The 26,285-nt window shown below is 34.5% G+C and overlaps 1 protein-coding gene and 1 long non-coding RNA gene across 4 annotated transcripts in view; one reads left to right on the top strand and one right to left on the bottom strand.

Annotated features, from left to right (window-relative positions):
- LOC143222720 (uncharacterized) overlaps positions 1–11,761 on the bottom strand; it is an 87,839-nt gene extending 76,078 nt beyond the window's left edge. The window contains exon 1 of one of the 2 annotated variants that reach the window (XR_013012436.1): positions 11,222–11,761. This is a non-coding gene — a long non-coding RNA (uncharacterized LOC143222720). The remainder of the gene's footprint in view (positions 1–11,221) is intronic. The other variant, XR_013012438.1, reaches the window with a different exon arrangement.
- LOC143222711 (T-box transcription factor TBX3-like) overlaps positions 3,114–26,285 on the top strand; it is a 69,333-nt gene continuing 46,161 nt past the window's right edge. The window contains exon 1 of one of the 2 annotated variants that reach the window (XM_076449602.1): positions 3,114–4,605. In XM_076449602.1, the coding sequence (XP_076305717.1) occupies positions 4,238–4,605 (368 nt within the window). In that variant the 5' untranslated portion in view covers positions 3,114–4,237. The remainder of the gene's footprint in view (positions 4,606–26,285) is intronic. The other variant, XM_076449611.1, reaches the window with a different exon arrangement.

Below are 26,285 nucleotides of genomic sequence, written 5' to 3'. Positions count from 1 at the left end.
ATAACTTGGTTTATACATTCTTCAATTATTTATGGTGTTGATTATTATCATTTGTAGATCTGTTAAATCCAATTGACTTTCTACTCTGTTCGTTGCAAGGAATCGAGCCCCGAATTCTAGCGTTGTAAGCTCTTAAACCTACCGCTTTTTCACGAAGATACAATGAATAATGAATAAAGCATCAGACCTTTATAGCTATACATATATAATATAATAATGTGATATACAGTTTAATTACCAGCTTCTGAAAAAACAGGAAATACCAACAGTAGTCCCGATGATCGGCCACGAAACGTTGTTAAGGGCAAAATATCAAATATCACTCGAGTGAAACTACCAGTAGATGTGGTGCATTAATTAATAATATGGATTAACCAAACCAGGTAAAAAGAAGCTGGTATAATGCGAAAAAAATGAAATTTGAGCTAAAGCCTTTTCAGTTGCGCATTAAAATCTATTTGGAGGTGGAGTGGCTCGTTAGACTCGCTGTGACACCATGCAGCTATTAATCAACGTGACTTTAATAGCATCAACATTAAAACGTGAAGTCAGAGCAATCTGAACTTTATATGAAATGGATTATTATAATCAGTTAGTAAACAGATTCTATGTTTTATTGCTATTTTATAAAATAAAATTGAAATTGGTCATGATAACTTTGAGTACTAAAGGAATGCTGGAGTGATAAAGCATTAGATTCTAGGTATTAAGAAGTGGCTGAAGTGAAAATTTGGAACTATGCAACCTAATGCCTACGTCACGAGATTCCTCCTCTCAAGAAGCTTTCAAAAATATACTTGTTTCAAGTATGTGCGGTATATAAGAAAACATAAAGATACCAAATTGGGATCAAATTTAGATTTTTTCACTGAGACATGCCCAGGCATATCAGGAATATATATGGTTTGTTTGGAAATTCGTGCAAAGCTATGCGAGGGTTAACCGCGCTAGATGTCCCTAATTTAGCAGTAATTTAGAGATAAGGAAGCTAGTCATCACCAGCAACTCTTGGGCTACTCTTTTATCAACAGAAAAGGCAAGTATGTTTGGGATTTGATTCCACGACTAGCAGATTAGGAGTCAAATGCCTTAATCACTATGCAGGTGATTAAGGCATTCAACGAAAACTAGTGATAGTGTTTTTCTTCCTGCACATTTCAGATATTTGTAGTTGCAACACCTTTGTCCAAGACTTCAAACATATGGCAAAGGCTTCTCGTACTCTAGAAATAGCCCATTTTTGGAAAAGAAATTATCCAAATTACTACAATTCTGTATTCTCCATGCTTATAGCTCCCGGATTCGCTATCCGATTTTTGGTCGCAATTTCAATCTTGCCAACTAAAATAAATTTTCACATATGATCGTCTGCTCCTCCTTGTAGTTCATCTGCAAACTTTCAATAATCCTAAGACATTTTGCAACTACTCTTAACTTTATCGCAATTTTCGAAGCTAGAGAGGGGAGTGGTTCTCCAGACCATTCTTCACTTTAACCTTTAATCGCAGGAATTAAATGAGTCCAGATCATTTTCTAATAAAATTATTTATATATGTATATATACATTCACAAACAATTCGCACACGTATCCATGTTAATGACCCCTATTTACTTGACTGATGTTTTACCCCATACTGATAGTAATCGCATCATGATTCTGGCCCGGCATGGCCAAGAGTGTTAAGGCGTGCGACTAATAATCCAAGGATCGTGGGTTCGCATCCCCGTCGCGCCAAACATGCTCGCCCTTTCAGCTGTGGGGGCGTTATAATGTGACGATCAATCCCACTCTTCGTTGGTAAATGAGTAGCCCACGAGTTGGCGGTGGGTGGTGATGACTAACTGCATTCCCTTTAGTCTTACTCTGCTAAATTAGGAACGGCTAGCGCAAATTGCCCGCGAGTAGCTTTGCGCGAAATTAAAAACAACAACAACTCAAAACCAAACTCATCATGATTTGACATTTATCGCTATTGTACGCTTTGTTGTTCAATCCCCAAGACTCAAGGTATTTAATAGCAGCTTAAAAACATCAGCAACGTGAAGAATAAATACATAAAATAGGTCATAAAATAGAGCCTCGAGAAACCAAAGTATTCTATGAAGCGCTATTTTTATACACATTACAATGATTTAAATGTTACAGATTATACGCCGAAAGTTAGCGCAATATTAGAAATGCAATAAACGCAAAATTTGTTATGAAAATCCAATTAAATAAAGTTGTTGTTTTAACAAGAGTAGAATTAATAGTTTAAAAAGTATTCGCTAGATGGTACTACTATAGAATCAACGAATCTTCGCAGTGCTACGAATGTAAAAGCTAGTGTGTGATTTAAATACAAAACGGTATGTCATTTTATTTCTAGGACATTAAAATATACAAAAGAACGCCCTTCTTAGTGCTAGCTGTAGTTTTAAATAATTATGTATAGATAATGTGAAATTAAACAACCAATCAGATCTATTTGAGTGTATCAGTATATTTTTTACGAGCTACAAAGACTAAACTCTTACCTCCCACATATGACAATCAAATTTCTGTCTTATTTGGCTATTTTTAGAAAGCTAGCCACTGTGGCCCCTTTCTTGCCCCACGCCTGTGCACATGTTAAAATCTATTGATTATGAGAACGCCTGACAAGTTTGTTCGTGTTCACGTAGTACCACTAGGTGGAACAGCCATGCTATTGCCTTCGATATGACGGGTCGTTCGTCAGAAAGAAAATTACATATATTTGCTGAAAGCAAAGCGAACAATCTAAGGCTTAATGATAGGTCTGGTATCGCTGAGACCATTTTCACATCAAGCCCTCAAACAAGGGTTAAGATATATTGCTGGGCGTCAATATCCAGTTGAACAAGGCGGCGCTGCTGTTACGTCCAGTTATTACGTCAGTAATACGTGCGAGACGACTTCCGGTTGGGCGCGAACTCGGCAGTGGAGGTGCTAGCTCACGTCACCCACTGAGGCGGGACTTGCTAATCCCACCCATCCGGTGACAGCACTGGCAGCTAATGTGTTGGCTTTCATACGTTTCTTAAAGGCTACCAAATTATTTTTTCTTGAGAAATTAAGTAAAGAAATTGTGTAAATCTATTCAGAAACTTTAAGTTATGATTTTGAGAGGTCTATCTAAACCAGGTGTTGCTATTTCACATATAAATAGGTGGTGACAAAACGCCGATGAAACTGTTAACGAGTCCTCAAGGTGACGATTGGCAGCAAGCCTTGCATTTTATTATACCGTTTTCAGGGCGAACGTGCGATTTATTGAATGAAAGCTGCAAGGGGACACTGTGCCATTGTGCAACGTCACACCGCTGGCGCCAACAGAAGAACCCCTCTCAACGGGTAGGATGAGACGTGAGACTAGGTAATCATTTCCAAAGTTCCAGTCATTTTCTAACGCTGTTTCTGACAGCTTCAGTAGTGAACTAAACAGGTAGACCCACAAGATAAGTAACAGTTATTTAGCTCAAACTACGTAACCAAGTGCTTGAACGCTGTTCCCTGTGGATATGTTAATTCGTATGTAACTCCGATATCTTAACAGATGACAGGAAACTTGGTGTGTTAATTTGAAAACAAAACAAAACATGTTGTTAGTCATAAATAGCAATGTTACAATTTAGTGGTATATTTCAAATAAAGAAAAATAAATACTAGATAATCTGGTGACGATCTTGGACAAGACCTTTGTCTAATAAAACACCACAAAAATCCGGTGTCACGCTTGATCGATTCATTCATCCTGTATCGAGATTAATAAATCCGTCTTGAAGAACTAACTAAACGATTCATTAAAATCCGTAACGGATTTGTGTCAGTAAAGCATTAATGTCTTGAAATGGTATAGCAACAATAAAGTGTCGTTATCGAGCAACTGACTGTTTCGTCATCCGCACCTATAATCGCAGTGGGGGTTCCTCTTAGCAACCTGTAAACGACACCCAGAGACACTAGTGTGATTGGTTCCGGCCAAACAAATAACCAATCATCACGGCACAACCAATACTGTACCGTAGGAGTGTTGGACTACACAGCATAGCTGCTCGCATTTCACACTGTTTTTAGCCGATTCCCTCAGCCTGAGTCGCCCTGGTTTATTCGCTATTGTGTGCAATATCTCGCCAAGGGTGTTCGTGTTGTCAGCGAGGCTCAGGGCTGCATGCGTGTTCGTCTCTTGCTACCCCGACGCCTCACTCCTGGCCCAAGCTGAGCACATCGTACTCCATGAGATTCGAACCCTCGAACCTGGGACCTGGACAAGGAATGGCTTACCACCCGTTCCTTCTGCCCCCTACCCGTCAACCTGACTTCAGCGTAAACTCTCTGTTAACTCAACCCCACTATTTCCCGCTACCCTTTCATCAGGCTTATCCGCCGTCGCCTTTTCCCAAACTCCCCACGCCACTGTCGGGTCCACCGCATCTTACCGCCGAAGACGTCTTAACACATGGTGGACAACTACGGGCCATGCGGACTTTAGAAACTGACGATGACGGTGTACAAGATGATCCTAAAGTGACATTAGAGTTCAAAGATTTGTGGCAACAGTTCCACTCTCTGGGCACGGAGATGGTGATAACAAAGTCCGGCAGGTAAGAAAAAGAACTATTATTAAACCATTGCTTTATCGAGATAGTCAGGCGCAACGTACTCAACGTAGTCAGATACGACAGACCTTAAGTTGCAAATACAATATATGTTTCATTAAAATATTCGCTGAATTTCTTGTGTACATTTAAGTAACTATTGTGAGATTAATATTATCTTTAAAATCCAAATGGAAAACTGCGTCCAAACAGAAATAAAGGTAAAAATGTTTGTACAACTTTCAAGTCATACATATGACAACAACGTAAAAGCGATTTCTGTTGCAGCTTTTAAGTTTAGTATTTAAAACAAGTGTATTCATTCAGTCTGCTTGTATAATTTCCGTATATGTCGTTCCTTACTAATAAAATTACCACATACGTACATGTACAATTTCGGACTGAATCTTAAACGAATGTTCTAAAAAATTAAATTTACTTTCAAAAATTGTATTGCATTCTTATAAGCATTAAGTTACAACAAACAAAAACATTCATTTTGTATTATTTATAGATTACACAGACATTGAGTCTCAAATCGAATAAAATATTATAATAAATTATTATGAGTGTTTTTTCATCACTAGATATATGTAATAACTATATTTACATAAATATGTGAAATACATGATGTTCTGTTCTAAGACTCATCTTGAATTTTGTCATAACATGATATGCCAAGTAATGAGCGTGTGAATGAGCTTTTGTGAATAACATAAACATCCAAAATTTATATAATATTTTAAAACAAATTGTACAATTAGATCTATCTATGATAATCAATCAGTCCATGATTCATTGTAGCAGGTTAGATTATACGTACAAATATGTATATGTAAAAACATTATCCCAATATTTAAGACAATATTGGTATCTAAAGAAAGTACTGCTTTAAAAATAGCAAGCTCAAACCAATCTGTGATGACAAACATTTTAATTATGAGAACAGCTCTTAAAAAAAACGTTGAATAAATTTAAAAAGATATCACAAGAGGGCATTTTATATTCCCAAATTACAGCCTGTTCTCTGGTGATATTGTTAAGTTATGCAGCGTTTCTGTTCTTTGTTAAGGCCTGTTTTGATAATTAAAAGATATGTAGGTGCGTTAAGTACATTTTCTACTGAGTTTTTCCAGTTTTTGAAATACTCGTGCAATGAATTCGGTGCATGTTACTAAGATTTTCCTGATGCTGTATTTGTTCTATGTATAACTAAATGGGCTCATACCTTACAAACTTTTAAGCTGTTCTAAAATTGTTTGTTATTCATATATATGCGCAACAAACATCGTTAGATGTTCACCCCATGCTGCTATAAAATATACAAAGCATGACAAAACGCTACACTGTTTACTTCTAATAATGTCCCAAACTTGTTTATCTTTGTGTAATGATTAATCATTTACTTTTCTTTCTTGGGTTTAATTGGGACATGAATATTTCATTGTACCCAAACATTATAGGTTTAAAGCAGTGTTTTCGTAGAGTAAAAAACGGATTTCGTTAAACAGTATATGCTTATCACGACATATTGATTTTAGGCTATTATGATAGATATGACGTCACACGCACATACACATATATACATATATATATTGAGTAAATATAAAGTAATGTATAGATTTTCAAGAGTCAGAGACACTGTATTTTGTTCTGTTGTGACTGATCCTGCCTGATCAGTAAAAAATAAGTCACTCTGTAATAGTAAGTTATATAATCAAACACATATAAGTAATACTGTAAAGATATTGGGATTACTCGCTGTGATTATGACATAACCATTTTGTCGCGATATGGACTAAAGCATAAGGTTTCTCACAAGTATTGCGCATATATGTTACGTATCGTTTATAGTTACACATTATAATTCAGGTTTAAGTCATTAAAACATTGCACCGAATGTAAATACTCCAGTACGCTGATGACGGTAAATTTACATACGTAAACATCTTGTTAAACTCTGAAAGACGAAAAAAGAACATTTAATCCAGTTGTTTGACAAATAGCTATACCAATTTAATTATTATAAAAATGAAAAGAGAAATATTCGTCTATTTTAAAGAAAGACTTTTATTGAATTCAAAGCTAAAGGCAATTGATGTTAATTAATCTTAAGTCTTTCTAATAACAATATATATATATATATATTGACATAACGTTTCCACAGACGTTTCTCATAATCGAAGCCTTAATAAGCAAATCATTTAAACACATAAAACTCGTGTATTTACACTAAAAGGCTTGGAAAAATAAAATTTAAAAATCCCACTGTTCATTACTGTACAACTTAAATATCATATAAAGTTTTTATTTTGTGAATTTTTATTCAGCTGAGCGTTTGGGTGAAAAACAAAACAAAAAGTTGAGACTTGAATGTGTTATCTATGTGTAACATTTATGGGTAATATTTCTGTTTTTATTTTTAAATTTAGACATTCCGGTATTCTATAAAAAAAAGACATTAACATTTTGGAAGTACTATATAACAATCATTTTCTTACTGTTCTATTTAAGTTTTTTACTTTTTTACATGCTTAAACGTCTGTTTGTTGTCTTTGTAGCAAGTAATAGGTATTCACTTAATTGTTCTAATAATTTCTAAAAAGCCCAGGAAATCACTGTTACTGATTTTGTGAGTTATATATCTTCCGTATATATGACATGCCGTACTTCTTGGTATTAGACGATATACAACACTTAAATAACTTCTTACAACATTGGAGGGGGGAAGCGAAATAGTTTTTTAAACATTTTTATTTATCACTCTTTAGTTTAGAATAAATGTTGGTAACATGTGTAAACACGTGCGTAAATAAATTACGTTGTGCTATCAGAACCTAATTTTAAAATTAAAAACAGCAAAGAAACAGATTTCTCTCGTAATCATCTATGAAATGCTGAAAACAACATGCATATACATAGATTATATATCTCAAAGCTATGGAAAAACCAGAAAGTACTTGTGCAGAAGGAAAACAGTGTAGAGAAACTGATAAAATCCAGTTCGAGGAACGTAACTTATTCTGTCTCGTCACTGATATTACACAGACACATACATACATAATACCCAGTTCGAGGAACGTAGCTTATTCTGTCTCGTCACTGATATTACACAGACACATACATACATAATACCCAGTTCGAGGAACGTAGCTTATTCTGTCTCGTCACTGATATTACACAGACACGTACATACATAATACCCAGTTCGAGGAACGTAGCTTATTCTGTCTCGTCACTGATATTACACATACATACATAATACCCAGTTCGAGGAACGAGGCTTATTCTGTCTCGTCACTGATATTACACATACATACATAATACCCAGTTCGAGGAACGTAGCTTATTCTGTCTCGTCACTGATATTACACAGACACATACATACATAATACCCAGTTCGAGGAACGAGGCTTATTCTGTCTCGTCACTGATATTACACAGACACAGACATACATAATACATTTGTTGACTTTATGTGTTTAACACACACATATATGTATCTATATTTGTATATACATACGTTTGCATAACGTCTGTTTGATTGTGTATTTAACATACGTATATATACATTCATAAGTATCTGTACGACGTTTAATGTACTTTATGTGTGTATATATATACACAATATACATATATATATATGTAAGTATATTTATATATACGTACATACATTCGCACAACGTTCAGTTCATTTTATGTGTTTATCATATCACCCCTGAAATGAACAATTTTCATATAATAATATCTCTTATTACACTAATTTATTACTCATATATACGTGTTTAGACGAGGGGAGTAACACCGCATCACTTGAAAAGTCGTTACTCATACATACAGTTTTAACCGAATTATGTCTACCAGCACATATACGTATTAATCTCATTTAAACATACGGTAATTTGTTAATCGCAAGTGAACTTTGTTGTGACGAGTCATTTTAAAACATCAAACTGTCGACCATGTAATTAGTGTTAGATACGTGTTAATTAAGCTCTAATCAGAGCTTAAGCAGCTTGCTGTGTATGTTATTGCAAAGTCTGTGTACATCATTTCCCAATAATATTCAGAATTTTCAGAGTGATCGCGTGTAAATCAATATTCATGGACGAAAACCGAACGAAATTTAACCTGGGCAGACGATTTCTTGTAATTCTTTCATTATATTTTAAAATGCTTTCCACAGGAACATAAATTCCACTCTGGCAAGAGGCGGAATAGGTAGATTGAGGAATATCAAACTAGGGGAAAAACTTAACTTAAACAATGAGTTCAAGTACGCATGTTCGAAATAGACTACTAACTGGTCTTCTGGGAATACATGCAAATATAACAGACGCAGATAACGTTTTGCCACGGCCTGAATATCATGCTATATACAACTGCATTTTGAAACCGATTAGCTGGGGCCATTTTGATTTGATGTATAGGAAACGTGGGTCATTCGGGAGTCGGGAGTAGAGTACCATTCTGTCCTCATTACACACATTTATTGTCTTAGATATAGAACAGAACCAAAGTACCGATTTCTTCTCAGAGTTACACTTCACCATATTATCACAGTTTTCAATTAATTTCTCTTCAGACCTGTACTTTATCGTAGTAGCAAAGTTTTCAATAAATTTCTCCTCAAAGCTGTATCTTATCATACTATCAGAGTTTTCAGTTATTAAAGCTGTCAGTTATTTCCGAAAATATTTTTGTTTATAGTATTTTTCAAACATGTGTATGTATGTGTATATATAAATATGGAGAGAGAGACTGACGAATTCAAAAGCACATAGTCGTTTATGAAACTAATTTTACGTTTACAAATGTACAAAGTTTTAGCTGAATAAAAGCAAAAAACTAAACAGGACACCAACTTATGTACGAGCGTGAATTTGATGCATTTCTGTAAAGTTCATGTTTTTGTTTTGTTATTGCGAAATCTATTTAACTGGCGTTTCGACAATAATTTTAAACTACTTTGAACAGCTTTAAAAATGACTATTTTTCAATAGCTTGATTGTAGGCGTTACTCTGTGGTGCACAAACACATTGTTATGCAGGTTATCAACTTTTTCTTACTAAAACACACACACACACTTTACTCCAGGGCACAAGTGTTAAATGAACTGTCACATGTTATCCTTGCTAGAACATGCTACTCTGTGTTATTACCTTCTTCTTCTTGTTTTTACATGACAACATAAGTTTTTGTGTTATCACCTAATATCATGTATAAAACATGAGCTTATGGCATGTTATCTTCGATCTAACATGATTTTACTAAGATGGTGCACGTGAAATGCATGAAATTCTATTTAATTTGATAATAATATACGAGTATCATGTAGCTGTTACAACTAAAGCCATCATAATTCGGGTTTCTCTTGCATTAAACTAGTGTATTAAACTTACGCTGACTGGACCTCGCAAAGCGTTACTGGGGTTACGGCCAAAAACGTTGACAGAGAAGATATAACTTACTGACGAAGTAGAAACAACTGCGTTTACTGAACGTTGTTCTTTGCACACACACACACACACATATATATTTTAGCACGTGCATGAAATATATGTATAGAGTAAAGTGTAACAGGTGTTTAAAGATTTTATAGTTTAAATCGTTCTGTTCACTTATTCATGCCATGAATCTTCCGTATAATTTCGATACCACACACACGTGTATAACTCGTCATAAACATATTTACCTTTAATATTCTAATATGAGACTCTAATGGTAACAACTTATATGGTTATGGTCTTGATATTAAAGATAAATATGCACTGTTAAATGTTACTATTAGCAATATGCATAGCACTGTACTGCTACATTATTATTTATATCTTGATATATATGACATTTTGCTGTCACGCTTTACCTCTGCAATTATGAGTACTTCACGGTATCATATTTAGCCTTCACGAGATGCATGAATCTGGGCTATAATATTTATCTCCTTGATAATGCACGCCAACCTAATCTATAACATTTCATCATTCATAACAAACTACACTGTGAGTTGCTCAATACCCTCGGTAATATAGATAATTCTGTGTTTTCACACTTTATCCAATACATAGCACATATTATTTGACAAGAAAACCTTTCTGTACCTTAAACTTTATCCTATGTATAACAAGTTAGCTTTACGTTGCTATACACATATCATTCACAAGATAAACTTATATATGCCTTTGTACTTCATCCCATACACAAATTAGCTTTATGTTACGAGGCACATATATCTTTGACAAAAATAAACTTCAAACTTTATCTTTTACGCAGTAAATTAGCTTTATGTTACTAGACACATACGTTTAACAACATATACGTTTCTGTGTCTTTAAACTTTATTACGTGTATAAGAAATTAGCTTTGCGTTGCTAGAAAAAATACTCATTTACACTTTACCTAATACATGTATATATATATATATACATAAATATATGTAACAAGTAGCTTGTTTTCTTGCTTTGCTAGACAAGTACCCTTTACAATGTAAACCATTCTTTTCTGTTACACGTTAACTTACATAACAGTTTTGTTTGATTAAACACGCATAACCGTTAATAGCACAAACAGTTCAGTAATGACACAATTTACTCCTGATGACATACGTAAATCTGTTTTTACCTTCGTTAAGACCAGTTACTCTGCGTCATTACTCTTCATTTCTGATTATATTTCTATTCATTTTGATGCTTACAATTCTCACTTGAAATGTTTGGTTTTTTCTCTCAAACTCTAATCTCTGATGGCGTACTATACTCTCAGGATAATGGACATAATCTCTTCACGTTACACAGAAGTCAGTATCATTTTGACATTAGTTAAATTACAGAAACGTTCAAAAGTAAATATACGTACAAGATATTCGCGTCTGGTTTGATAGAACTATTAAATGTACACAAGTAAATGGATGGCAGGTCAGAAAATTGGTCGGTATTCACACTGCTCTTGGAAACATAGTTACTTATCCACTCCTGCTGCTGTTGCCATCTTAATTGAAAGTGGTCGAGAACGGATATGTTCATTGCAAACGCTGCGTGGTCACAGTCACGAGCGACGCACGTTCTTCATGCATGTGGGAATGTTGCTGGCCCGGCCAGTGTGATCTAGAACAGTCTACAAGCTGCGTCAGAATTCTTTTTGAGGTTGATTATTTTTATTGAGTCATTCACTCCGTTATTTTTTAGTTTCATGAGCAGTTTGATATTTTTCTCTCTTGTGCTTCTGTAATTATATCTATCTAATACACACAAGGTAGTTACAGTGTGTATTTATACATATATGTATGTGTTTATAGTCCTTAGCTGTTTTATTAAATTGCGAAGGATAAAAATTTTAATGAAATCCTTAATATTACTGTTGTTCCTTTGAGCCAACTAATACTTATAATAAATATATATATTTATGGGGACTGGCTACCTCTATGAGGTGTGCTGAGTCAAATGTTCTCTTATTGACTATATGGCCAGATGGTTAAAGCACTCGACTAGTAATCTGAGGGTCGCGGGTTCGAATCCCGTCGCATCAAATATGCTTGCCCTTTCAGCCGTGGGGGCGTTATAATGTGACGATCAATCTCACTACTCGTTGGTAAAAGAGTAGCGCAACAGTTGGCAATGGGTGGTGATGACTAGCTGCTTTCCCTTTAGCCTTACACTAGGGACGACTAGCGCAGATAGCCCTCGTGTTTCTTTGCGCGAAATTCAAAACAAAACATAAACAAACAAAACCTATTGACTGATTGGTAGGAAAATAAGAAGTTTCTTATTACATGAGTACTTTGTCCTTGTACCTTTATTAGCATATTATGACAAAGCTCAGCACAGAAATCGTTACTATGTACGTATAATTCTATATAACCAATGCATGTTCTCTGGACACTCGTTTCGTTTTTGTGTTTTGTTTGCAGAATATTCCAACGTTATGCGCCTACTGTGTAATTCATGCAGGAACTAAGAATGAACATTGATATTAATAGAGTGACGACATCTCTACCATTTATGTGATAAATTGGAAGACATTTTCTAAATATATTGTTACACACTTTAAAGAATCAATAACTTACGTCACCTCTAGAATTTAAACAGTTTCGCTTATATGTTTAATTGAAAGATCGACAAAGATGGGTACGTGATACGGTGACATGGAAATTGTGCAAGCTTGTCAAGCGGCACTACCAGCTGAATTTGTTACAAAGAGAGGTAAGAAACCCTTTTGTTTGTTGTAAGCTGTGGTAATTTAACTCTGAATTCAAGCGTTATCAGCCGTCATGTTTATCGCGGAGCCAGGTAGAGGTGAAACTACATTTTACAAAGGAATGCGTGTTATGTTTTCCAATACTTATCCATAAATCCATAACTTTGAAAAAAACTTAAGAAATACAAGGTTTACTCTCGAATATTCAGTTCTAAAAATAACGAATGGTTTATCAACATTTCGGTTTACCCTAATTACTCTTCCAATTACTTGGTAATTATAGCGATGGATAGAAAAACTAAAACTAAAAATAAAACAAAATATACGATGAAATGTTTTCTTAGAAGCCATATCACGTTATGCTATATTTATTGTCTTTACAACAAAATACTTAAATAGAACCTTAGAAATTATAAACATTATTGGCTTTCGAATCACAACTACATTAAAGATTGAAATTCTTGTATATGTCTTTATATATATAATAGGTAAACATCTAAACAATTTGTATAGGGTTAAGTACGTTGTATTTAAATACAAAACAGCAACTTACATGTAAAAAAACAGCTAGTGAAACGGTGTGCATCAGAAACACATTTTGACATTGTTTAGTGTTTCGTAGGTATATAATGTGATACCATCAAGAACTGATCGTTTTTACGATGACAAAATATTCATACGCTCATATCATTAAATTATGTTGAGACAAATAATTTAGAATTTTCAAAACATGGATAACTTAATGGAATTGGAAAGCAAAGGAATGTGTATCGTATTGAGATACCGGGACTACCGAAAGAGACACTTGCAACAAGTTGTACCCTGGTCACAGCAATCAATGCGCGGCATCTTGTAACACGTGAGAATCCACGAACACAAAGATTAGTGGCCAAAGCTATTCACATACCAAAGGTGACAGACAATACGCAACGTAATGAAAATGTATCTTCCTTCGAACAATAGGCTAACCGAAGAAATATGGCAGCACTGGTCATTTTCAACGAACTAATGTACTTGTACCTTGATAGCTATAACTAGTCGTAGTTTTTACCGGTCAGTGGGTAGTAAAATTGTATAACCGATACACGGTTTGTTGCAAAACGTTTTTCTTTTAAATAGATTCATTATCACTACTGAATACTGCACCAGGAACAAGTTAAGGGTCAGAAGAGTAGACACGAAGGTCAAGGTGAATTATATTTACAATTAGATCAATATTCTGGAATCTTTGTATCATCTTTATATGGGAAAAGTATCAACAAGTATAGGATAACCAATATAAAGCTTCCAGTCATACCACTTATTTAACTTTCTCATACCTCAAGCATCTGGAGAATGAAATGTGCAATCATGCTATTCCATATGAAGACTTTTAGGTAATGTCGCTGTATATAATGCTTATAGATTTTTGTGTAACTGGTATGTTAAAATAAGCACTGGGTAACCATCATCCTTGTACACTAGGTGGATTATGGAAAGCAAGCAGGAAAAGTGGGCTTGCTTTGCACGTGATAGTCTTATGAGATAGTATTATGCAATAAAAATTATATCGTTGGATTGTTGTCAAGATGCATTTTAATGGAACAGAGCGTAACTGAATATGGAAGTGTGAACTGCAATGGCGTAGTGAAACTTCAAAATCGGTTTAGTATAATGTACCAACCCTCTCTACGTTATGGGAGTAAAAAGTATTATTTCTATCTCTATCATGGGCTTACGCATTTAGTAAGCCTTTACTAATAACATATTATCATCATTGTGCTTGTTTTACATATTGGATTTTTATTGGACGATTGACCTTGAAATCACTCGTTAGATGTAATATTAAATTTGGGTCTCAATGCAATATTGCAGAATGACAGGCTTTTGAAGGAAGTATATACGTATAAGCATCCTAGGATGCCGTATACAACTTAATGACAGAATAAAGAACATCACTTTAGAATGTCTTACTCACCTGGAAAACCTTGTGATGCAAAACAATGAAAGTTTTTTGAAGAAATGAATTTTATTTACATTTGTGATCATATGTGTCCTAAAAGTATATCATTCTGTTTCACAAGCATCAGATACATCTGTTTATTATTTTAATTTTGAAGAACTGCTAGTCCTGTGTATTAGTTAAATTCATGTGTTAATAAAGTTCACTTTATTTAATATGGAAATAGGATGAAGTGTTGCAACAGATGTAGACATTGGGAACATCGATAACATGCTTGGTGCTTGTGTATTTGATTCACAGAGAATTTCTGAACATTCAATAGTGTAACTTCACTACAGATAGACTTATATATATCAGTATATGAATGTTTTTCTTGATAAGAAATATTAAAAACAATGATAATATTATCCAATACAGATCCAAAGGACAGAACATTAAGAATAATGGGTCCTTACTATTCTCTTTGGAAATGGAATAACTCGTAGAACAGAGCTTTGAGGATACTAACAGTCTTCAAAATTACATCGACTCAAAACGGAACATTTCCCTCATCTTAATGTGAAGGCTCTGGTTACAAGAGCTTTTAGTAATGAAGCTAGGCATGTATTCTGTATTATTTACAAAATAATAAATAAGGAGTTAAAATTGATGAAAAACTCGAACACCAAAATTAAAAGCTTCCAGCCACACCTTGAAATAAACTGTTGTTTTCATGAGAAAGATAATAAAAGAAATGTGAATTACAATAGTAACATATGACCATATAGTTGTCAAGTGCCTTGATGCAGCTCGAATGGACATGTGTGTGTTCTGAGATTAGTCTGTTTAAGTAAAAGCAAGTTCCACATGGGTGTATGGAAAAAGGTGTAAAGATGTGTGGTTTCATTTTAACTTCCTTTTTCTTCATAGCATAGAAACTTGTTACAATAGAAATCATATTGTTGGGTATATAGCACATAATAATGGCTTACAGACTGATCATACTTGGAAATAGAAGAATTAGGTCCAATAATGTACTGGGACATGGAAGATCGTTCTTATAAAATAGATGTCCTCTACTGGCTGCTTTCGTTGACATTATTTTGGATTATGGTTGTGTTTTCACTAAAGTGTTTGGCTTTTTCAGTTTAGTGTACTGACATTCATAATAATAAACAATCTATAAATACATTCTGATTGGTGCCGCTTGCTTTATTTCCATCACTAATTGAAGTAGATCACCTTTCTGAGGAATGGCCAAGAAGGGTTCTAACCAGTTCTTTAAGTATTTTTGGTAGCTGGTATTCTAGTATAATAGTCCGAAAAGTGGAAACCAGTATAAATGTTCAGCTGAGGACCTGGTTGAAGTACCTGTCTGCATCAGAGACAACTTAATTTATGGGAGAACTAAATATAATTTACTGGACTTATGTTCAGTCTATGAAGTAAATCTAGTTCATCATGTTCCAAAGAAACAGCCAGAGACAGGTTTTTCTCTCTTGCCCTACCACCCCCAGGTACCTAGTCTAAAACACAGATAGTATTGTGTCTGATTGAACTATAAAAGATTATATCACTGAAGACCGTCTTATCCATATCCAGCATATTCGTAAAGCTGCCTATTTTTTAACTTGCATAAATCCAAACCAGAATCGACAATAAGAAAACTAAAAGCATACAATAGTTACTGTTTCCACCGTATATATAGGGTGTAAAGGTCCTATTTGATATTGGAGCCCTCAAAAATTTACTGAATATTACTGCATATCAGCTAACTAAAGACTAAACGATGAAGCTGAGAAAAGAACAAATAAAGGGCTTGGATAGTGTTGTGCGGGAGAGAACAAGCTCAAACCACTATACATGGTTGATGAACAAAGTAGATATATTCATGATTTCTGACATTTGTATGACTGTGTTACATGTGTGTAGCATTCCCTATGTCGTGTAACAGGAAACTTCTTTAACTTTGGCAACTACATTCATTTTAACTGACATCAAGCAATGTTATACAACATCGCCACCTACTTTCCTTCCCCTATTAGTTTAATTATGCATTAAAGTAGTTTTTGTTTTTGTTGTTCTTGCTTAAACTACAGGATGCAGTCCAGTAGAAAAGTAAAAATAAATTTAGTGGACCATCTAACATATTACCTTGGTCCTTGCGAGGCCACCTGCAGTGACAAGCTGATATCATTTGTTTGAGATTATCAGAACTGATTGTTTTTTTCCAAACAGTCTCAAGCTTACATCTTAGGTGATACCATAGCTCAAACAGGTATAGCAGTTGATTGCATAATTACAAACTACTTAAATAAAAAGATAAGATTAAGTTTGGCCAAATAGTTATGCTTCCTCTGATATCAGGTATAAACCACCACCAAAGGCAGGGGTTTCCTGATGATTATGGGGAAATGTAATGGTCAGCCATAGGTGACGGATATAAGTTGTTGTTTTTTATAACCAATAGGAAAAGGCTTTACTAAAACAAAATAAGAAGAATGATAACAGCAGAAAGTTCAACTGTGTAGATCAGAAGTAGTTATAGCACTTGCATGCTACATGTCATCTGGGTAGAAAAACTCTATTTAATTTTTAGGCCCTTAACCCTGCTCAGCGGCGAGCTTTATGGCCACATGATGAGTTGATGTACGTCAAACACATTTTAAGCTTAAATTATACATTCTAGACAGCCTTCTAACTTTTTGGCAGTAACTGAAAATTACAGTGAACGAAGGTGGGGTATTGGATGAGAACTAAAAGGTTACTCCAGTTAACTCAAGCCAGCTTTGGGATCTGCAATGAGCAAGATAAGATGTAAAAATGTGTAAATTAACCCAACTGTAGACAGCTGTCAGTTTCCCATCACATAAAATATAAATTAAGAATAACGTTAGATTAGAATAGCAGTAACATATAGAAGACAGAGGCGAGAGAGTACAACCCTTATTATACGAGCTATGATGACGAAATTAACTGTCCCACATTTATGAATATATGGAACCTAGTAATCAAGATGTTGCCGGCAGAAGTATTATATGTGAAAATACAAGTATTTTCTTCTGTGCGTATATATATAATTTCTTTCAAAGGCATGTGATCTTTTTGTAATATCAGTTATTCAAGCTTTGAAACCATTCTTTATCATTTTATATTTGTAGGTTGACATATACTAGTTATTTTGTAATTCTATTAAGTGGAAAAACTTTATTAAGTAGGCTAAGAATTTTGGCTTCAGTGCAGTAGTGATGCTTCCATCACCTGCAGCTACGTTATCAAACCAGATTTTGTCGCATACAAACACAGTGGGGAACAATTTGATGAAGTACTAAGTAATCATGGACAAACTAGTCCATTGTAAGTTTTTGTTTACCGAACGGAAATAATTTTCACGCCTACAAATGGGTTCCTGACACAAATAGGTTGGTAATGACCAAAAGAATGAGAATGTATGTAAATACTCTACTTCTGAGCTGTCAACAACCATATAAATTGTGATAACCTTAGCCAAATCTTCAAATTCCCCCCATTAATTCTAATGAGAACAACGATTCAGCAGCCTTGCATAGGTAAGTTCCATGAAAGAGGGTAATGCATAAGTATTTTCTAACCACTATGCCATGTCAACTCTAGTCTACAAAATCTAGTGCCATAAACTCCAAGAATGAAGCTGAATTCCACCACAAACATAGTGATAACCCAGTGGGTGTTGTTGGCTAGTTGGCTTTCCTCTAATGTATCATTTCAAATTTAATTACTGCAATGCGCAGGTAGCTTTTGTGTAACTTTGCGCGAAATTCTGAAACAAACACTAGCTTGCCAGTACATTATATGTCAATTATGTTCTCGAATATCCTGCGTAGGTAATTCATTTATGTGTGCCACAGTGCCAGTTTGTTTACAGTTCGAGTGTTACCATTAATAAATTCTTCCCATTACATAAGCTACTGTAAAAGTATCTTACTTTTTAAATATAGTAAAGGTGGCAATGCTAATGTTACAACCTAAAAGCATTTTATTTTGACAAATGTCATTGTACAAATAACTTACAGTATGATAATCTTCATTTGAGAGCATATCCTTTGATATAACTTTATGTATTGTTTAACTCTTTGAAATAACGTAAACATTTTCGAATTTAATAGCATATTTCCTTAAGATTTATTTTGAAAAAGAACTTCATAATCCACTATGTCTTGTTACAAGATGGTAATTTACAGAACATCCGTTTAGACTTGATTCCTTGCAGTGACTCAGCCATATATCTTATGCTTACAACGCTAAAATTCGGGTTTCGATACCCGTCGCATGCAGAGCACAAATAACTAATTGTGTAACTTTGTGCTAAACGACAACCAGACCAAATTCATTATATAAAACAATGTAAAAATGCTATACATTTATGTCAGGTAAGGACAAAAAGCCAAGAAATATTTATTACTGTGTTGTTAAATAAGTAATAAAGGATATACTTGATATTTTTATAAGCAGAATGAGAAAATTATACAAAGCCTTCCCCCACAGTGGCACAGCAGAATGCCTGTGGACTTACAATTCTAGAATTCGGGTTTCGATACCCGTGGTGGGCGAATCACAGATAACCCATTATGCTGTTTTGGGTTTAACTTCTGGCCCGGCACGGCCAGGTGGTTAGGGCACTCGACTCGTAATTTGAGGTTTGAATCCCCGTCACACCAAATATGCTTCCCCTTTCAGCCATGGGGGCGTTATAAGTGACGGTTAGTCCCACTATTCGTCGGTGAAAGAATAATCCAAGAGTTGGAAGTAGGTGGTAATGACTAGCTGCCTTCCCTCTAGTCTTACACTGCTAAACTAAGGACGGCTAGCGCATATAGTCCTCGTGTAGCTTTGCACGAAATTTAAAACTAACAAACAAGTTTATATAAAATTTGGATTTCTGATTTTAGCGTTTTAAATTGGTAAACTTACCGCTGTACTAGCGGGAAGCAAATTTGAACAGTATAAGCTTGAAATTGTTTGATGAGAAAATTATTACTAGCTGCTACTTTCTGAAAGACGAGCTAGAGCACATCGGTTAAATAATTTAATTAGAAGTACTTTAAAGTCAAAATAGGGATGTGCTTTTCTATTTGTTCAAAGAAAGTCAGAGAAAAATGTTTTAACTTTAAAAAGACATGTGCAAGTCGTCTTAATGACAGTCAGACAGTATAACCACCACATACAGTCCAGCTGCAAGAAAATTGATTTAGAAAGAAGAGTTACAGTATGCTGGAAAAATGAAATATGTTAAACTTACGATAGACTTAAAGAAAGCGTTTCGAAGGAATTTAAAGAGAACATAACTCTTTTATCTGCATAGTTACTGTGGGCGGTTCAATAGAGCGTGAGCTTGATAAACAACTAATCAGCTATATTCTACATGTGAAGTAAGTAGGTGTACAGACATACATGTAGTTCCCATATTATTAAATTCTTATTTTTCTCAGTTTTTTTCCCGAATGCGCAGCTAATCTCTCTTGAAACAACACTTTTGTGAAGATAAAAATAATTGATGTATTTAAAACAATGCTAATTTAACTAATTTTTCATTTGTTTGTTTAGAATTAAGCACAAAGCTTCACAATGGGCTATCTTTTCTCTGCCTATCAAGAGTATCGAAACCCAGTTTTTAGTGATGTGAGTCCGTAGACATATCGCTGTGCCCCTGGGAAGCTCCGTGTAATTACTGCCATTTTTAATCGCGACACAGCAGCTGATAGAGCGACTGTGACCTGTTTTTGCTTTTCTTTAAGTATAAGTATTAGCTAATAGCTCAATTATCTCTTGACCAATTCGAGAGGCACATATTCAGTCGGGGGCGTTATAAGGTTACGATCAATCCCACTATTCGTTGGTAAAAAAAGTAGCCCAAGAGTTGGCGGTGGGTGGTAATGACTAGCTGTCTTCTATCTAGTCTTACACTACTAAATTAAGGACGGCTAGCTCAGATAGCCTCCTGCAGCTTTGGCGAAATTCAAAACAAACCAAAACAAAACGACCAATTTGAGATATAATTATAGTTCTGGACTGAATAGGTCAAATTCTTTCGTTTTATGTATTTGACCACGCCTTATATTTCATAAATTAATTTGGTTTAATCTTGTGTGAAAGGATTTCAATTTGGTGGTAGGCTATTAGACATCCTGACGAGTAATAAAACTGAATCGGATATACGTAAATCCCACGCTTGGTATTGCTGGCGCATAACAATATAAATAATATAAGGGGAAAAAATTAATTTATTGTCATCCAGAAAAAAAGAATTTCAAGTGCGGCGGCTATTTAGGATTCCCTCTTGTTCACGTTTGATATGTGTTAATTCCATGGGTTATTTTCCCAAAATGGGGTCAAAGACAACCCTACAGGGGGTTACCTGTTTTAGACACAGAAATGATATCACATAAGTGACGATTCACGTTGCAATTTGTAATGTCGTGACGTCAGTAAAGCATGTGTATGCCATGAATTACAAGAAGAACTGTGAATTTCATAGGCTACAACACAACACAGCACATGGATTTGAAAAGCAGTGAATAAAAATATTTGTTATTCTTAATTTTGGTTTTAGTTATTCTTGAAAGAGAAACTTTCAGGGACCCTGCAAATGAACATCTAGTATATATATATATATATAAAATGTTTTTTGTGCATCATAATTAAATTATATTGGTCACAGGCTTAGACAATGTAAATAGAAATTAAGATATTTTTAGGCGCGAAGTAAATTAAGTCATCGTTTTAGAAACGCCTATGCAACAGAAGATACCTATAAGAAGAAACATTGCCACCGAGTACGGCTGCAAAGCGTATTGCATGAACAAATTCTTCAATATTGAGATACGACACAATCAACAACCACCTATATCTGAAATCTAACTTGTGTTACGTATCCTCTGTGGCGATAAAAACAGTTTTACCTCCATTGTTTAAAATATATCTAAAGATTAAAAATACTTTGGAGACTAGATTTCACTGTTTAAAAACAGCTTCGAAGGGCAACAATTTAATGAAAAACTCCTAAACAAATGTTTGTTGTTTGAAACATTTTCAAACTAAACTAAACAAATCTTTGAAATATAACCTGCTTTAACAAAAGTTTAAAAGTATACCTGCATTTATTGTGGAAAAAACTACAAAAATGAAACAAGCTTTTATAGAATTGGACTGGAAACAAAACTTTGTGGTTGAAATCAAAGTGCATTACTACATGAAAAAAGACTTTTAAAAGATAAACTGTGGTTTGGATAAATAAGCAAAGCCAGAGATGAGAACTCTGAAGATGACATTAGTTTCAAACTCATATGTTTATTAAAATATCAACCATTTATTTAGCACGATTGATGTCACTCCTTCTTATATATATTATATATATATTATATATATATATGTTCTTCTTTAAGTTGTTACTTATTATCATCTGTAATTTCTCTATCAAAAAACGACATATGTTGTTCTCAGTTCTCCAGTAATGCCTTAAAAATTATCACAGATTATTAGAACGTATAATTGTGTTTCCTTCATATGTGTAATAGTGTTAATTTGCTCCAAATATGGGGTTAATTATAGCTTTACCACCACAGTTAGTATTTTGGTAGCAAGTACAATTCATACTTTCACAAGACCCGCATGTATAAGAAAGAAGAGTGAGTAATTAATCTGAGGTTGTTTTGTATCTATATACATACACTTGTACAGTCAACACGTTATTAAAGTTATCACAGATATTAAAATTACTAAATTACTTTTGAATTAGAACGAAACTAATGACAAATATTTCTTTTTAACCCGCTGAATATAAGTTTTTAGGTACAACGAAACAAAACGTTTCTTACAAATTACTAAAGGAATCATAAAATAGGGATCTCTGGAGTATTCCTGAAATATAACCGATCCTTTTCCTCAATCCAAACAGGCAGTTTCATTGTGTTTGTCTTTAACATGCCATATATAAAATATTTTACGAATTATGGAACTATGAATGATATCATTTTTTTTCCAGCGTCCATTTTTAGAATAGGAACATGAAAACTGGCTGGCGAACGTTTGTTTACACTGACAATAATGTTTGTGAATATATCGTGTTTAATATGTAGTTGTGGATCGTCACATATTTACTCACTGTATTTTTTTTTCCTTTCACCTTAAAGATTACAAACCCTAAGTAACTAGAATTTCAATTTAGTTCAATAACGTAATTTCAAAGATATTTCATTAAAGATTGGCATCTCATTAAACAGAACGCGAAGTTCATACATGGTAAAGTTTCAAACAGTTCATAAGTTTATGTGATCTGTAAGCCGATATATATATATACAGGGTGTTCGGAAAGTCACTGTCCAGTTTATAAATATATAAGTGCACAGTGACTTTCCGAACACCCTGTATTAGTTGAATTGAATATTTTCGTTTATTAATAAAACTGTGCGTGTCTTTGACGTTAGTTCAATCAACGATTGAACTCTTTTTCAGATGTTTCTATACTGGGATTCGCGGGAAAGTTTCAGGAGGGCTTGGCAAATTGCTTGTATGTTTTGAATTTTGCACAAAGCTACACGAGGACTATCTGCACTAACCGTCCCTAACTTAGCAGTGAAAGATTAGAGGAAGACAGCTAGTCATCACCGCCAACTCTTGAGCTACTCTTTCACCAACGAATAGTGGAATTGACCGTAACATTATAACGCCCCTACGCCTGAAAGGGCGAGCATGTTTGGTGTGACAGGGATCGAAACCGCGATCTTCAGAATACGAGAAGAATAACCTAACCGCCTGACCATGCCGAGTCATAGAATGTTTTTATTTTTAAAGAAATGAGGGATTTCTGTAGAAAAGCTAACAACGAAAAGTAATTACATCGTTTCCAATAAAAATATGATTTTTAAAATATTATCACAGAATAATAATAAATTAGGCAGTCAACGATCGTGAAAACTGTTTTACTCTATCGAATCATGATAAAATTATAGTTAGTGCTAGCAATAGGTAGGCACAAAGTCTGTCGAAGAAAGATGATAATGAACGAAAATGAGAAATCTCGGTTTAGGCTATTCGCCTGTTTTTGACTTTGGGACACTCTGGATAACTGAAGAGCGATCTACAGATAGAGCGATAGATTGCTCTTCATATCTAGTTTCTGATGAACTGTGGTGAAAAAATTCATATAAATTTTATATTGTTTTAATACGGGCGTCCGTGCCATCCCTACATAGAGAGGGCTAGTGCACTCTCAGATTACTTATACCAGATTTCTTTACTTAATATAGCTAGCTACTGGTAATTCTGTTTAAAAACTACTTATATTTTTTTTAATTTATAGCATAGCTGGACAATGGCCATATGCGCTAACCGTCCCTTATTTAGCAGTGTAAGACTAGAGGGAAGACAGGTAGTCTTCACTGCTCACAACCAACTCTTAGGCCACTCTTGTACCAACTAATAGTGGGATTGACCGTCATATTATAATGCTCCCACAGATGAAAGGGCGAGCATGTTTGGTGTGACGAGGATTCGAACCCGCGACTCTCAGATTACTAGTCGATTGCTTTAACCACCTGGCCATGCTGGGCCTGTATAAATGTGGTATGTTGAGATTTTATCCAACAGTAGAAGAAGCGAATTAGAGGTTTAATTATTGCTATTAATCTCATTAACCTACGTTCTTGGATATGCATATGTAGTATAACTAACCTCTGAACGAAATGTTTTGTACTCTATTTGTATAACTAAGCTAGAATAAGAAATAATTTTCTGTAAGATTATATGATAAAATCATAGTATTTATCCCAAAGAGATGTATTAACATAAAACTATAACCTTCGTCAGCTGTGATTTTGAACTTAATCCAACAATTGTTGACAGTTGGATTTACTTTTTAAAATTTCATTTTGAAAGTCTTAGCTATTTAAGTTTAAATTCGAGACAAATGTAATAGAGAAACCTTTCATGTATAGAAGGCAAATTCATATGCAAAGCTCGTTTTGAGTGTGTAGGTACTTCACTGACATGGTGAGTTTACGCATGCTCTAAGCTTCAAAAGATGTTATTAAAATACACAACTTGCTAGGGCCACTCCGTATTAGGTTTTACTTGCCTTTAACATCGAAATAATGACATTTGGGTTTAGGGCTTCTTCGAAGGATGAAGAGTTTGCTTGTGAGTTACATATTGCGTTAAGGTACAGAAACATCGATGAGTAGATGGAGTACGTGTGTATTAATCAGTCTAATAGCCTAGGAACTTGTGAAAGTATTGAACATATTTTTTTTAACAATATAGACTTATTTCAACAAACAACGCGCCTCAAAAAACTGGGATGTTGAGAACTATCGTAAAATAAAGCGTGTTTCACGTGAAACAACAGGAGAAATGGTCAACATTTTGCAAGGACACAAAACTCTGTTTTATTTTTCTGATGCATTGTGAAAGCACACTAACATATTATTTTTACACTTCGCAGAGTATACACTGAATACACGTTCCGAATACTTTTCATGTTGTTTAATTTCACTCGTTTCTGGTGGAAATAATTGTGGACAACGAAAAAAAAGCAAATTATAAATATCAGACAGACCGATATGTTAATTCAGTACCATAGCCGTACCTTAGCCTTTGCTTCGTGCCCTCTATCCTGGTGGGCCTGGTCTGGTTATAGCGCTCGATTGAGAGTTGCGGGTCGTGGGTTTGAATCTCCGTCCCACTAAATATGCTCACCCTTTTAGTTATGGGGTTTCATGATGTAGTAACCAATTCCGCTAGTCGATTAGAGTAGTGGGTAGTGTTGACTAACTGTCTTCCCTTTATTCTATCACTTCAAAATTAGGAAAGCATAGCGCAAGTAGCCCGGGATTAGTTTTGCGCGATATTCAACAAGCAAACAGACTATCCGGGTGTCACGGTATGCGTCGTTGTTAAAACTTTTAAAATGTTAGCTTGAACAACAACTTATTCGTTTAGTTTGGTGTGTTCGGTCTGTAGCCTGCAAGGTTAGTTACATTTCTTATGATAGTATTAAAAGTATATGAATATAATGAAAAAATCAAACAGTTTGTAAAGTTCAAAAGGTATTCTGTTATTGTAGGATAGTTTATGAAATTTATAATACAGTTCGTTGTTGTGTTAAAATCTTTGATAATCAAACATTTTAAGAATTATAAAAAGGCACAGACGTATTAATGTCACTTCTGTAACAAAGTGCATCTTTGTTAGAAAGAGTCCGTGAAAGTTTTTTGTTCGTGTTAAGCCTAGAATATACGCATATATATAGGAACTATAAAGACTGAACAGTAAGCGCAAACGAAAATGTATTACGAAAACAGTACCCTCATAATGATAGTAGATGATATAGATACGCCACTATATATGTAAACATTTTGCTTTGAGAGAGTATAGGTGTGAAACATAAAAAAACATTTAGTTTTTCTTCAATATATTATGAGAAATTCTTCTTTTCAATTTTATGAAATTTGTATTTCTTGTTGGCACCATCGCCCGGTAACATAAAAGTGGTCTAGAATATCTCTCCCAGTGAAGATAGTTGCCATTAGCATGAAG

This window comes from Tachypleus tridentatus, chromosome 1, assembly GCF_004210375.1.
Source record: "Tachypleus tridentatus isolate NWPU-2018 chromosome 1, ASM421037v1, whole genome shotgun sequence".
Lineage (NCBI taxonomy): Eukaryota > Metazoa > Arthropoda > Merostomata > Xiphosura > Limulidae > Tachypleus > Tachypleus tridentatus.
Note: the sequence above shows the minus strand (reverse complement) of the source record. Positions and strands in the feature narration are given on the sequence as shown.